This window comes from Heptranchias perlo, chromosome 22 (genome assembly GCF_035084215.1).
Source record: "Heptranchias perlo isolate sHepPer1 chromosome 22, sHepPer1.hap1, whole genome shotgun sequence".
Classification (NCBI taxonomy): Eukaryota; Metazoa; Chordata; class Chondrichthyes; order Hexanchiformes; family Hexanchidae; genus Heptranchias; species Heptranchias perlo.
The window spans coordinates 37,558,808-37,574,848 of record NC_090346.1 but is presented as its reverse complement, the minus strand read 5'-3'; the positions used below and the strand labels follow the sequence as shown (position 1 = coordinate 37,574,848).

General features: G+C 40.7%; 1 protein-coding gene across 9 annotated transcripts in view; it reads right to left on the bottom strand.

The window, feature by feature from the left end:
- The window catches only part of mapk8ip3 (mitogen-activated protein kinase 8 interacting protein 3), a 175,697-nt gene that overhangs the window by 56,752 nt on the left and 102,904 nt on the right, over positions 1-16,041 (bottom strand). For 5 of the 9 annotated variants that reach the window (XM_068003295.1, XM_068003299.1, XM_068003300.1 and 2 more), the window contains exons 11-13: positions 14,344-14,410; positions 10,427-10,578; positions 837-893 (exon numbers count right to left, since the gene is read on the bottom strand). In XM_068003295.1, coding sequence (XP_067859396.1) covers positions 837-893; positions 10,427-10,578; positions 14,344-14,410 — 276 coding nt within the window. The remainder of the gene's footprint in view (positions 1-836; positions 894-10,426; positions 10,579-14,343; positions 14,411-16,041) is intronic. The other 4 variants (XM_068003298.1, XM_068003302.1, XM_068003301.1 and 1 more) reach the window with 2 other exon arrangements.

Here is a 16,041-nt window from a genome sequence, read left to right as displayed (position 1 = left end):
CTTGAGATGAAGGCCAACATTCCCTTAGTCTTTTAGATTACTTTTTGTACCTGTGCACTAGCTTTAGTGATTTGTGTACACGGACACCTAAATCCCTTTGATCCTCCACATCTCCTCGTCTCTCACCATTAAGAAATATTCCAATTTGTCTTTTTCGGATCCTAAGTGGATGAACTCACGCTGCCCCACGTTGAGCTGCATCTACCATAGTTTTTTTCACTCACTTAGTCTGTCTGTCCCTTTGTAATTCCCTGCTTCCATCTACACAACTTACTATGCCTCCTAACTTAGTGTCATCTGCAAATTTGGATATACAACTCTCTATTCCTTCATCCAAGTCATTAATATTTATGGTAAAAAGCTGAGGCCCCGGTACAGTTCACTGGAGAACACCACTTGTCACATCCTGCCAATCAGAGAATGTTCCCTTCATCCCTATTCTCTGTCTCCAACCTTGTTTGAATTGTCATACTAAAGGAGATTTATTAGGTAAGAACCAGATTTAAATCATACGCCTGTGAATGGAAGCTATAGCATCTCCCAGCAGTGGGAGGGAAATTCACAAAGCATAATCCAGCCTGGATGGTAACTCACATCTCCTAGCAATCAGCCAAAGGAGACAATGGCAAGAGATCTGAGAGCAAGCTGTCCGCCTGCCCTTTCGGTAGCATAGGCGTGTGTTCACATCAATCGAAAAACAGTGACATTTTATTTACCTTGGAAATATTACTCATTGAAATATAATTTAATTTTTTTTTAATTATTTAACAAAACATACATTTCATGGATTTTTAAAATCTGTTCACAGCACTAATCTCTGATATAAAAGTACTTACAACTGCCAGATGCCTGACTTTTTCTTCTCCGGGATTGTTGGATACTCTCGAGAAGCTCTAATAAATATTAAAAATAAAACAGCAAATGACACATTGTACATACATTGTCCCATTTGGTCAAATGACAGCTTGCTTAAAAGCAAGTTTGCTGTCAAGTAGATGGACTGCTGCTGATCAGACGAAACTTGGTCCTTCAAATCTGCTGGTAATATATTTAAAACATTGGTTTAGCTCAGACCAAGAATGCTATTACAGCCAAAAACACTGCAGTGTCAGCCTTAATTCCCAAGGCAGCTCAAACTACTGCACCAAACTGAACTGCCATTTCAATCCAAATTGCCAAGTCAGCCCAAAATACCATGGCAGCCTGAAATGCCAGCCCAAAGTGCCATGTTAGCCATTGTTAGTGCTAATTACCAAATCACTGCTGACTGCTACACCCACTTAAATTATCCTTCAACCTCAATTACACCGACTAAACTGCACAATGGTGTTAACTGCACTGTTAATGTTAGACCTTGAAGTGCTAAACTGCCAGCATAGTTAGACCCTACAGCCCTGAACTCATACCAGCATCATTGTTAGGTTTTCAACACACTACACTGGCAGCCTAACCCTTTGCCCTCCACAGTTTATAGAGTCATTGATCTCTGATTTATGAAAGCTGAAATTGAAAGATTTGTACTGAGGGATGGACTCCTTACAGAATGTCATGCATGGCTCTCGGCAATCCCCCACCTCCAGTAAAATAGAGGCCTGACTTTAGTTAGATATGAACAAACCAAGCTGAACACAATAGACATAAGAAAAGTCATGGATGATAAAAGGCTCTTCAGAATGAGAATCCCTACGTGGTCAGTTTTCGGTAAAATATTAAAATGCCTACGTGGCAAAGAAGCAGAATGCAAAATGGTTAGAAAGGGTTAATTAGTTAGTAACTGAGATTGATACAAGTGGCCTGGCCCTCCTGCTGGGCCATATGTTTGCTTAGTCAGCAGGCCTGCATTGTCTTATCAATGATAGGTCTTTGATGTGAGTCAAGGACTGGTCTGAATGTCTCCATGTTTATGGCAGATCAATATAGGTAACGAGCTTAGCCAAAGTTGAAAGACATTCCAGGTTGGGAGATAAGGAACAGAAGGAACAGGGAAGAACATTCCAAGTTGGAAAGTGAGGAAGTTATCCCCTTTGATGTCTAACAGCAGCATGATCAGCACATGGACGATTTATGATTGGTCGGAAATAATGTAACCTCGCATGGCAACCTATGCCCGGCTTATGATTGGTGTTGACCCTCGTTAAGTATGTTCCAACCCTATTCATCTGTATAAAAACGTGTGGATTTCTGTATGTTTTTGTTCTTGCTCTGCCGTTCTTGCTCTGCCAGCATAGAGGGACTCTATCAGGAGTCCAAGTCAATGCTGCAGACTAAGAACCCTGCTATTAAAGATGTGTTGGACTTTAAAATGTATTCGACTTCAGTTATTACTGAACCAGACTGAGGGGAAAGAATCCGGATCGTCATTTGGTGTCAGAAGTGGGATCGTAACGGTCGTTCACCGAGAGTTCGCGGAGTAAGAGGCGGATTGTCTCAGACACGGAGGAAGGAAATGGCGCCCCGATGTAAGTAGTCTTAATTTACTACGTCGGTTTTCCTCCAATCCGTCAGTCTGCCGATGAATCGTCCAATCGCTAACACTCGCGTGGTGTCCTTACAAGATTCAGGTCAGTCTGGCGAATACACAGAAATAGCAGGAAGAGGTCAGTGGTCGAATATCACTGAGGGAATAACTTGTAAGCGGTAGGTCAGTGGTTAATATCACTGAGGGTAGTCAGGGTTTAAGTTCCTGGTGATTGGATATAAACAGGAACTATTGATAAAACTTAGATGCCGAAAAAAGGCTCAGGAATTAATTTGGAAAATAACAGAGGTACCTCAGCCAAAGAACAAATTGCTTTATGGAGACAGTACTGTAAAAAAATATGGATAGAATTAAGTGACTAGACAAATGTTTAAAAGACAGAGACCCGAAAAAGAAAGGTTTTGTTGTTTAAGTGTACTGTCCCTTTAAAAAGCCTGTCTTGATCAGTGTTTTTTTTGTCGGTGTTGTGGGCCACGCCCCCTTCTTACTGTGTCTTACGTGTTTTCTTCCTTTGTGTAATGTATCTGTCTTGTCGTGTGTTTAATTCTGATACTGCCGAATTAAAATTGGAGTTATTGAGGTTAAGTGACCTATTAAATTCTGGTTCTTATAAAGTGTGGGCATGTTAAATTCTAGACATGGGATCTTCAAAAAATTGGCATTTTGAATGTTTATTTTGTGATTGGCTGTGGTTTAAAAAGAGGTTAAAAATTAACGGGATACATTAAAAAACTATCTGGTATCACTGTGATAGGAAAAGTCGGAAAGCTGGAACAGCTCGCAGCGTTGATTATAATCACATCCACTAAAAGTATGTAAAAAAATAGTGTGCAAAAATATAGTATAAAGCAATCCACAAATGTGAGAAGTAAACAAATCAGTCAAACCTGTGTGAAGAGAAATTTTGAAGGTGGGAACTTAATCTCAAAAGGGAGAAGGATCAAGTTACTCCGACCACAAGAGCAAGTTAATGTTAACCCCTTCCATCCCAAGAAGCCAGACTGTCATGCCAAGACCAGTTCAAACAGATAGAAATGACCCAGTCGGTTGAGAACTGTCTGAGGCTTGCCCAGAACACAGGTGAACATGAGGTAACAATTGGTATAGGTTGTATTAATAAAATTGTCCCAATCACTCGGAAATGCCAAAGGCTACAATTGACTGAGATATAAGTTTTCACGCTACAGTGAAAAATTGATAAGAAAGGAATGTAAAACAAATCATATGAAAAGGAAGCATAGGTTAGACAATTGGAAGTCCATTACTTGAGCTATGTACTGACACAGGGTACTAAACGCCTATCAGTTTTACCCTGCCACAGTATGATAAGGAAGTTTTGACAAGTTCTGGGGCTGTTCAATTTTATTTGAAATTAATAGTAGAATACAAGATCTGACCAAAGAGGGGAGACCTTCCCTGACAAATTATATAACTCGCATTGAGACTGCTAAGAAAACTCAACAATTAGATCAACACCTCCTAACTCAAGTGTTAAAACAAAGAGCGACATGGAATGGAGGTGGACATCGTAAAAAGAGATAGGCAAATATGGGGACGTAAAGATCTGTGATAAGTGATATAGCAACTGCCTTTGCCTCAGTTGTTAACACCATTGATTTGACAACATTAGATCAAAAGGTCAGAGATTTAGGGTCTCGCATTAAAGATGTATTAAAAGATAAATGAAAATACAGATAAGGAATTGTCTGAGGATCAAATGCTGACCATATATTTGCAAAGGATAGCTACAGTGCTAGAAACACATGCCCAAACCATTAATAAATTAATAAAAGAGGAATATAACGTATCTTAGCAGGCGGCTGCTAATGATATCTGCTTAATGTGGTTACATCTTGAAAACACAGAGATTCGGACTTGGAGTTAGAAATTCCAGTCTGCAGCCCTGCGTACATCTGTATGTGGAAGAGACAGTGTTTATTTCACACAGGCTGCGTGCTTCAGAGAGAGGGAGAGAGTGGAACTCGGCAAATTCTCTCTCCTGTTTTGTTTTCTAAATTTGTTTTGGGTATAGGGATTATGCCTTTGGATAAATAAATAATAAATGAAGATTTGACAAATTAATCACTTGGGCTCTCAAGAAGAGCCGCAATGGATTTTCTGTGTTTCTTTTAAAACAGGTGACCCTGGTTTTTTTTTGGGACCACGTGAGTGTTGATGGTGCAGGATTACTCAGAGTAGTTACAAAGTTACGGTGCAACCTTTGCTGGAGAAATTTGGTGCAGGAAACGATCCAGTGGTGTTAAAGATTTAAGACTTTAGCTGCAGACATCAGCGGATACCAAATGTCACAGCGTGGTGATATCAACCTGATTCTCTTCTTTTGAAAACATTTTGATTTGTTTTGTTTTAGCCTATTTGTTGTCTTCCGAGACAGAATGCTCGAGGTGGGGAGATATGGGAATTTCTCTAAAGTCATTGAATTGGGCATGATAAAAAATCAATCTGGCATAAATACACAATCTAGTGGAAGTCAGGAAAGTGTAGTTGAGAATAGTAAATTGATAGCTTTCTCGTGGAGATATTTGTGTCCTTGCCTATAATGAATAATGAGAAAACTACACTCAATAGCCTGGCCACTACCCTGACATCGGGACCATGCAGGGGGAGATAAGCACTCTAGACACCCCTGATCTTTTTGATAAGATAACCTGAAAACCTAAGAGTGGCTACAGTGGACATAAAAGATACAAATGTATGTTGCCATCATCTGAAATGGAGATCAGGATGAAGAACATGATTACAAAGGCCTATGGCCTGGTGAGCTATTGCAACCACTCTTTAAACAAACCAGTTGCTTTTACAGGACTGAATCCTACAGGACATATGATGTGTGCCATGGAAAATGTTCGGAAATACCATGAGGAAGAAGAGACTGGCCAGCAGAAAGTTAATATCCAAGAACACTAAGCTCATTCCTATGAGATGCTGCTAGTATGTGGAGATACATGAAGAAGATACAGTGAAGAATGAGTCTCAGACAGGCTCAGTTACTTGACAACAGCACAACAGGAAAATGGTTAATGTGGTCCAGGCGAGTGAGAAATCCTTTTTAACAAGGCACTGACACATGGTCCATAGAGAAACCAACTAATTAATGAAACAGTCAGGAAACACTGGTATCAATCAAAAGGACTGAAATTAAAGTAAAAAGGGACACAGTAATTTGGATTTCCAAAATTCCGGGTTAGGTTCCCATCAGTTAACAATAAAATTGGGAGAAACAATATTTAGAAGATATCCGCACGATGGATACAAAATTACAAGATTATGAGGGGCCCAGATACAGTAGACTGGAAGTACCTGTTTCCCCTAGCAGAGGGTTCAAGAACTAGTGGACGTAGATTTAAGCTGATTGGCTGGAACAAAATTAAAGGGATGTGTTACTAGACATGCTGTCACTGTGTGTCCACATAGTGTTGGACACAGCCTAGAAGCACAGTGTGGGTTTAATAATACCGGTACCAATCAGGATATTAACTGTACCATGGAGGTCCTAGAGGCGGATCTAAAACCCACTTAAGTGGTATATGCCGGAGAGGGCGAATACTGTGTTACAACTAATTTGAAAACGTTTAAATATGCCAATCTAACTTGTGATATTTTAAGTCCAGAATTCTACTCCATTTCTGAAGTCCTGGTTCGGATTGGACCCAAGGAACTGGTAGAGATACACCGGCATAACCTCACCACCGTACAAGTTTCTGAGAATGTCAGAAAGGACTTAAAAGCATATCAGGACACATTTGGGTATCTGACACCCCTGTTGCCTAAATACTTGGAAGCATTGCGAATGGAGATACGCCTCTCCCAGAAGGTTTATTATAACCTACAACAGGACAATAACAACATTAAGCATGACATTGACCAAATTAAAGTCACCACCTGGTGAAATGACCCCTGGAATTTGGGACTGAATATGCAGATCCATCCTTGGATTAGATTAGTTTCATATGTATTAGTCGTAGTGCAGTTTGTTGTAATGTGCTTCTTGATTTTCATTGCATGTAATAAATGTAAGCAGAGGATGAAGGGTTTGGCAAAGATAGTAAAACAGAGCCTGGGTGAGAATGTCCCCATTGTCTCTGTGGTTTCAACTAAGAACACATCTTAATGGTACCGGGAGTAGCACCCGCTGGGGTAAGGTGCATGTAAAAGGGAAGACAATTATAGTTTGATAGGATTATCAGATGCTCTGCCTCTCTTCCACCCGGACTGGTGGCCAACACGAAGGGAACCTGGTTAAGATGAGGTACAGCATCTAACAGGATATTGTAGGGAGAATTTGGATTAAGGGATATAATGGGGAGGGCACCAATTCACAGGTGTAAAATGGTCTGAAAGGTACCATTCAGTCTAGTTAGGCTGGAAACAAAATATAAAGCACCATGGGATATTTGACTATGTTAGCCTTTTCAAACTAACATGAATAGGTTTAGCTGACCAAGGACATTCGCAACTTACTTGAGAGATGTTTAGAAGGAGTCTGTTCCTGAGAACAGATAAGATACAAAGGCGTATTGATGAAACATGTCTGTGTTCTATTGGGACTTCTCTAGTTCAAGGGCTAGTCATATTCATTGTTATAATTCTTATAGTTTATTGCTTACTTAAATGTTGCTGCGCTGCAGAACCAGTGAGCACCGTAATAATTGGTTATCATAAAATGATAAAAGGGGGGAATGAGAATCCCTACGTGGTCAGTTTTCGGTAAAATATTAAAATGCCTACGTGGCAAAGAAGCAGAATGCAAAATGGTTAGAAAGGGTTAATTAGTTAGTAACTGAGATTGATACAAGTGGCCTGGCCCTCCTGCTGGGCCATATGTTTGCTTAGTCAGCAGGCCTGCATTGTCTTATCAATGATAGGTCTTTGATGTGAGTCAAGGACTGGTCTGAATGTCTCCATGTTTATGGCAGATCAATATAGGTAACGAGCTTAGCCAAAGTTGAAAGACATTCCAGGTTGGGAGATAAGGAACAGAAGGAACAGGGAAGAACATTCCAAGTTGGAAAGTGAGGAAGTTATCCCCTTTGATGTCTAACAGCAGCATGATCAGCACATGGACGATTTATGATTGGTCGGAAATAATGTAACCTCGCATGGCAACCTATGCCCGGCTTATGATTGGTGTTGACCCTCGTTAAGTATGTTCCAACCCTATTCATCTGTATAAAAACGTGTGGATTTCTGTATGTTTTTGTTCTTGCTCTGCCAGCATAGAGGGACTCTATCAGGAGTCCAAGTCAATGCTGCAGACTAAGAACCCTGCTATTAAAGATGTGTTGGACTTTAAAATGTATTCGACTTCAGTTATTACTGAACCAGACTGAGGGGAAAGAATCCGGATCGTCAAGTCCATCACAGCTCATCCTCCTGGTACTTTAACTCTTCCACCAGCATCCAGCCTCACTTTGAATGTTCCTAATAAGAACATAAGAAATAGGAGCAGGAGTAGGCCATACAGCCCCTCGAGCCTGCTCCGCCATTCAATAAGATCATGGCTGATCTTCGATCTCAACTCCACTTTCCTGTCTGATCCCCATATCCCTGGAGTCCCCTAAAGTCCAAAAATCTATCTATCTCAGCCTTGAACATATTCAACAACTCAGCATCCACAGCCCTCTGGGGTAGAGAATTCCAAAGATTCACAACCCTCTAAGTGAAGAAATTCCTCCTCATCCCAATCTTAAATGGCCGACCCCTTATCCTGAGACTATGCCCCCTAGTTCTAGACTCTCCAGCTATGGGAAACAATCTCCGTCAAGGCCCCTCAGAATCTTGTATGTTTCAATGAGATCACCTCTCATTCTTCTAAACTCCAGAGAGTATAGGCCCATTCTACTCAATTTCTCCTCATAGGACAACCCTCTCATCACAGGAATCAATCTAGTGAACCTTTGTTGCACCGCCTCCAAGGAGATAAAGAGACCAAAAAACTGTACAGTTTCTGTCTGTCTGTCCAATGTTTCTGCCTCTGCTGTTTCAGCTGACAGATTCTTCCAAACATTATTTCATTCTCAGTGAAGAAATTATTACTAATACCTTTTATAAAACTATTTCTCACTAATTAAAATGTATGATATCTGGTCTAGATTTTCTGGCTTATTTTGAATACATATTCATGGTTTACCTTACATATCTCATTTAATATTATGTCCCCCACCCTTTTAACTCTAACTTCTATAATCTGAAAAGGAGAAAGTTCTCCAATCTTTCCTTATAGCTCATGGCCTTTACAGCTGGAATCAGTCGTACTGCTCTTCTCTACATCCTCTCCAATGACTATAAATGCTTTAGTAGTGTGTTGACCAGAAATGAAGCCCATTCCACAAATGAGGTCTGACCAGTGCATTGTAGAGCCCTAGTGTAACTTCCAGAGATTTGGACTTCACAGTTCTGGCAATATATCCCAACATTTTGGCTTTCTCAATTGCTCGCCACATTGTCCAGACATTGAAATGATGATTAAACCACTATGCTTGGTCCTCTTCTGTCTCCCTCTGTCAATTAATGCATACTATGATGTTTATTCTTACAATCAATATTTAATACCTTACATTTATCAATGTTGAATTTCTTCTGCCATTTATCTTAGCAATTGCATTGCTTATCAGTCTGTAAATCGTGCTGTCCCACTGTTCCTACCTCTCTCCGTATTTTGGTAATGTCAGCCAATTTGCAATCTTATATTTAGTTTTGATATCCAGTTCATTAATATCGATTAGAAGCAACAAGGGTCCCAGCAGCAACCTGTAGGATCCCACTCAACACTTTCCCCATACTGAGATTATTCCTCTCACAAGTATTCTGAGTTTTCTATTAACCAAATTTGCATCCAATCCCACATTCTACCTTGGATTGGCTTTTAGTTTAAATAGTAATTTTTCATGTGGCACTTTGTCAAAGGCCTTCTGAAAGTCCAAATAACTATATCAAAGTTGCACTGTCTACTTAACTGTAACATACTCAAAGGGATCAAGGTTTAACAGGCACGATGATTTCCTCTCTTACTCCTACTTTTATTGCCTATCCACCTATCTTGGGAGGTCTATTTAATTTACATTTGTTTCTCTTGGGTGTATATTTATCTTGCATTGTTCAACATTATGATTTTAAAAGTTCAATTTCTTCCCAATTGTGATACCCTTTTCCAGCTAATTTCTCCTGGGTTCACTCTCACTCCTTTGAAATTTTCCTTTTTAAAGTGTTTGTCCTTTCTGGTGCTGACTGATGTGGTCACTAATCCCCAAAAGTTCCACTATTTCTATATTTTGGGTGTGTTTCCTATCCGTAATACCTGGAACTCGATGTAAATTAACCTCAGTAGAATCCATTACATATTGGGTCAAATGGAAGAAGGTTTGGTAAAAGATCTCTGTTTAGTTCATGTACATTATTTAGGAAGCCTCAGGAGGAAAGGAAGTCACTGAAGGTGAAATTGGTCTACAGCAGTGGTGCAAAATGGGCTCGTAGCAAATCGGCAGCCCGTTTTACACCACAATGATTTTATTTTTCATTGGAAAGCAAAATTGGTGTGGTGTAAAACTGGCTGCTGATTTGTTATGAGCCCGTTTCGCATTACTGGTGTAGACCAATTTTACCCCCAATCTATTTATCAAGTTGTCACATCACTATTGATTTCAATATATTGTGAATCAATCAGTACTAAAAGAAAAATGTGAGATATAAAGAAAAAAGAAATGCCTAGACATCAACATTATTAACACACAGTAAGCAGATTAGGGATGTTCAGTGAGGTTTGGCCATATGTCAACCAGGTCCAGGCATGCATTGCACCACTTTATCTTTGATGGTCATAAAAAAAGACAGGACACAGTGCTGGGACAAGAATGAAGGTAATGCCACCACAGAGACTCTGTACAACACATTCTTCTCTGTTCTATTAGATGGTGTACACCTTCCCACCTGATCATTTCAGTCCACCTGACAGCCTCCTGCAGCTCCATCAGCCTCTCCTTGTATTGATTGCGTTCCATCAGCACCCGTGCCATCTCCACCCGTGTGAAGCGCCGTCTCTGCGCCACCTGTACGTCATCCTGTAGGTTATGGAAGCATTGCTTCACCAGAACAGATAAAAACCAGCACTCTTATATACTTTATTACAGGGGTAAAGTGACATTAACACATTCAACAGAACAAGCGGCGTCTTCCTCAAGTGCCACTGGAATCCAGTTTATGAACATTAAGCAACAATGACTGTAGCAGGAAGCAGTGCAACTGCAGAACCTTCTTGAACTAGTTATTCTCTTTGTCACCTTTCCCCTATGTTTTATGTCTTCTTGTGCCGCTGGAAGGAATGACAGATGATCTCCTACCACACCCCTGGCAAAACTCTCTAGCCAGCTGCTAGAAAGTGCATTAAAATGGCCAGGAGGCAAGTGTTAGTTGCCGTGGTTGACTCATTTTCTGACATTCACCTCCTTCCCTGTGGACCTTCATTTGGCAACTCCACCCCAGGGAGCCCTGTTGTTGTTTTCCCCCTTTTATCATTCACATCATCAGAGTCTCACCTTTCACAGCCTTCCTTCAGATGCAAGGGCAGGAAAATTGGTCACAGTCTCCTCCAGGATTTACACTAACAATGTCACAGTCCAGCTGACAGGATTAAACTCAGTTGACAATGTGCTGGCAAGTAATCAAATCTACCTGAAATGTATTCACTTTTATTGATAGATGTATAAATAACTCTGAGAGCAATCACATTTTCGGGACGCAAGAACAAATGAGAAGAACAGCAGAATATGGAATAAACCAAAGCTGAAAGAAAACTGTAACTTAAGTAGGATCAGTGTAACACATCAGAAGCAATTTGTTTTTAAAAGGTCAAGTATGCGTGCACTATTTTAACATCCACTGCTTTACTGAACATCATGATGTGGAGATGCCGGTGATGGACTGGGGTTGACAATTGTAAACAATTTTACAACACCAAGTTATAGTCCAGCAATTTTATTTTAAATTCACAAGCTTTCGGAGGCTTCCTCCTTCGTCAGGTGAACGATGTGAAAATTTTCACATCGTTCACCTGACGAAGGAGGAAGCCTCCGAAAGCTTGTGAATTTAAAATAAAATTGCTGGACTATAACTTGGTGTTGTAAAATTGTTTACAATTACTGAACATCAAGTTGCTAATCCTTCAATCCACCACCTTTAGTTTGGTGAAGCAGCTCACAGAAATTTATTTGTTGCTTTGCAGCAACATCTTAAAAATTCTTAAGTTTCTAATCGAAATTTTTAGTATTAACGATACATAATGTGCTGTGTATACCCCACCCCATCCCATTGCCTGTGGCTGAATCTAGTATGACTTCATGACATCATTATGAACCTAAGTGTCCCTGAGTTTAAAATGCTGGCCAATCCAATTTCAGAATACAAATGAGATGAGGCTGGACACATTATACAGGGAACTATTGGCAAATGTTACCACTTTCGGTACAGGCCAAAACCACATGCAGAATTAGTGACAACACCCCGTATCCTTATTCAGATATTTTTTCATTCTTGGGATGTGGGCATCGCTGGCAATTATTGCCCATCCCTAGTTGCCCTGAGAAGATAATGGCCATCATTTACTGCCCATCCCTAGTTGTCCTGAGAAGGTAATGGCCAGCATTTGCTGCCCATCCCTAGTTGTCCTGAGAAGGTAATGGCCAGCATTTACTGCCCATCCCTAGTTGTCCTGAGAAGGTAATGGCCAGCATTTACTGCCCATCCCTAGTTGTCCTGAGAAGGTAATGGCCAGCATTTGCTGCCCATCCCTAGTTGTCCTGAGAAGGTAATGGCCAGCATTTACTGCCCATCCCTAGTTGCCCTGAGAAGGTGGTGGTGGGCCGCCTTCTTCTTGGACCGCTGCAGTCAATGTGGTGAAGGTGCTCCCACAATGCTGTCGTGGTTTTTTGATATAACTGACTGGCTTGCTAGGCCATTCCAGACGGCAGCTAAGAGCCAATCACATTGGTGCAGAACTGGAGTCACATATAGGCCAGACCGGGTGAGGATTACAGGTTTCCTTCCCTAAAGGACATTAGTCAACCAGTTAGGTTTTTACAACAATCTTCCTGCTTCATAGTCACTTTTACTGATACCTGCCTTTTATTTCCTGATTTTTTTTTTTTAAAATGAATTCAAATTCTAAAACTGCCAAGGTGGGATTTGAACTCATGTTCTCTGGATTATTAGTCCAGACCTTAAAAACATAACCACTACACTACCATACCCAGTCTATATTGTAGACTATTTGGCTGAATGCCCTCAATACAATTGCAGAGGTAATTTCTCACTCTGCTTATTTACAAGTGGATCTCTTAACCACAAATCTTACTTACTTTTCAAAGAATAGTCGTAAATGGGATCTGTTCTTAACATAATTGTATCCACTTAATGAGATAAAAAGCAAATGTAGCAGAAGCTATTTCCAGATAGTAGATATTACTGGTTCCCTGCAAAATGTCTGGATTGGAGTTGTTTTTTTTTTAAGTATTAAAGACTGACATCTATTGTCAGTTAAAGGGTGATGCACCCAATGAGTTGCCTATATAGGGTTGGTGGGCAGATAGAACAAGCCTGACTTTCAAACAACATATGGTGGACGGAGGATGTATGCGTAAATTACAGCACTTTTGTACTTGATGCAAATAGTTGTTTCTAACACCATTGCATTGACTATATAACAAATGCAGAACAGCACCCAAGTGGCATACTTGTCCTAGGTAGCCATTCTAGGTGAGCCTGAGCCTGAGCCTGATGACCAAGACAACTTGAACCCAATAGTGGACTAATGGGGAGTCAGCCCAGAGGAATACCTAGGAGGGGTCGGTCTTGACTCAGGGCCCATCTAGAAGCCCTCTGAGCTAATTATTTAGAATGGCTGTATACTAACCACTAGCCCATTTAAAATCGCCTATCAGGTAAGTACCTAAGTCTAGCTGACATATTTAGAACACCTGGATTCAAAATACTGGCTCACTTGGGAGTCATTCCTGATCAGAAATTAGAATGCTTGGATCTCAAAAATTGGCTGATTGCAAACAGCTATCTTAGGTATTCCTAACTTGGCTGAGTAGATTTTTTTTAATGTTCAAACTTTGATGGTTTCGAATAATCAGAATGCTCTTTTTCAACTGAGGATATTGTGTCACTTTTGCCCCTCATTGTCAGAGTTTCTCGAAGCTAGTACAAGTCATTCACACAATCAGTGCCCGAAATATTTTAAATAGTGTGTGAAGCAACAAATGAGGTTACAGTCTGCTGCAAATGCTTTGAAAGATATTTAAATTACTATAATGAAAAATTTAATGTTTCCGCTAACTTAAATATTAGCAAAGCTCAATAGCTCTACCAGCAAATCCTATTAACAGGGCCTAATAGCTCTAGCGGTACGGACTCTCATCCAGAGGGCCAAATAACTTTACAGATAGGCTGCTGAATGCTCACTCAAAGGAACCAGTAGTTCTCATGATTAAACTTGAGACTCCCTCTAGAGTTTGACTCATGCCCTAACTTGCACTTAAACTGAACTGGCCCACAATGAATAGATTTGATCAGGCCTTAACAGAAACACATTATGGTGGTGTGGCACTTCATCAAGTAAGGAGATGGGAAGTATCCCGGTCAGCAAAGTCTAGGCCCAGACCATCTTGCCGAATGGCCGCAGGAGAACAGTGTGGAGATGAAGGGACTGAATGAAGACCTATACAAGAGACAAATATAAATATACAGACTAGATCTGCAGTGGTCTCCACTGCATTTGCATTAAACCACACCAGTACAATATAGCTGAGCGAGCACTGACAATCCAGTACACAATATCCAGAACTTACACTTACATCCTCCAGCTCTTCTTTGCCATCTTTGTTATTCATGGCCACAATAGCTTCTGATTTAACCCTGGAAAACATAAAAGATTCATTAGAGACTGAGAGGGGCTCATCTGATAGTACGAGAAGCCACTGATCACAGCTCAATGGGAAAGACACTATTCCACTCTTTCGTTCCGATCTATTCAGATATCAATAATCAGATAAAACATAACAGGTCAGGAACTGCTAGATGCCTGATGTTGAATCACATTTAAACACACTGCAATCAGGGCTTGCAATAACTGTCTAGGAATGCAAAAGTTACAGTTTATACATGTTTTATTATTTCAAATTTTTAAGTTACCATACATATTCCTCTTGCCCAAACTAGAATGTTTTTCTGGAACGAGTGACAGAACTAGGGTGATGTTTTAAATCGATGACAATATAAAAAGAAAGAACTACCTTTTTTTAAAATCGTAATATTTTGACTGCTGTATGGACTTGAAGCTGTAGTGACACATTCCAATTCCAAGCATTGGCCTAGTTCAGATTTTAAAAATAATTTTACATTTTTCTTTTTCTTATATTGAGTCCTAGAATTAAATTTTTTTCCCTTCTCCTTGCTTCAATATGTTATACTTTGGACTGAGGCAGCTCAGTAAACTTAAAGGCAATTGTCACTGTTGTCACAGAGAGTAAACAGCCAGAGGAGTAGTGAGTTACTTTTGGTGTGATGACCACACTAACGTTAAAAATCACACCCACAAACTCTCTATTTAGCAAAAAAAAAGTCAATATAAATTTTACCTGAAAAAAGTTTTGAAATTTTTCCTCTGGCTTTTCTTCAAATAATTTTGAGGAACAACTGAACAGAAACTGCTAGAAGCGAAAGCAAAATATTCCAGCAGTTCCACTTCTAAATGGCACTGGTGCATTCTGGGAAAATGGGTACACAGCACAGGGGTGATTTTAACCTATTGCATCTGGTGTTAGTGTGGAGTTAACAGCTTCAAAATGGGCTTGGTATCCTTACTGCCTCGTTAACCCTGTCAGTGTAGCCAGTGCCATTTTGAATGGGGCTGGGTGCCCAAAGCGCGCCTGCCTTTTTCAGGCGATACGCCACTTTTGGTATGCAAATCGTAGTCTTAGGACCCCGACTGCCATTTTAGGTTGGAACCGGATGGAGCGTGCGTCGTGCATGGGCGATAAAGCCAAAGAGGAACACTCCTGCGGGGCACAACAAAAAAATCTGGGCTGCTGCCCGCCCTCTGAACTTGCCTTGCTGCTCCAGGGTGACCCGCTATTGGCTAGCCTTAATTTGGCAAGCTGTTAACGGGATGCTCGTAACAGCTCAGGGCCTCCAAACCACCACCGTCTCTTCGTCGTAGGCACAGGCGACCGACCAGCGTGCTCCATCAGTTGGACACCCAAAAGTCAACATCAACCCCTATATGCTTAAACTGCTTAATCTGATTTCAGATAACAGTGTAATAGCTTTGGATAAAAATATCGGTGTAGATTTTTAACTTTTTGCACACAGGGACAGTCGGCGGGTCGACGCGCCTACTACCCGCCCGTTGTAACTTTGAGGTCCGGGCCTCATTTGCATGCAGCCGGTGAGCTGGCACTCTGAGGCAGCTCACCAGTTGGGGAAGGCTCCTCCTGGCCCCACAGAACGAAAAATTAAACATTTTTGATTTTTGAGAAGCCTCCAGG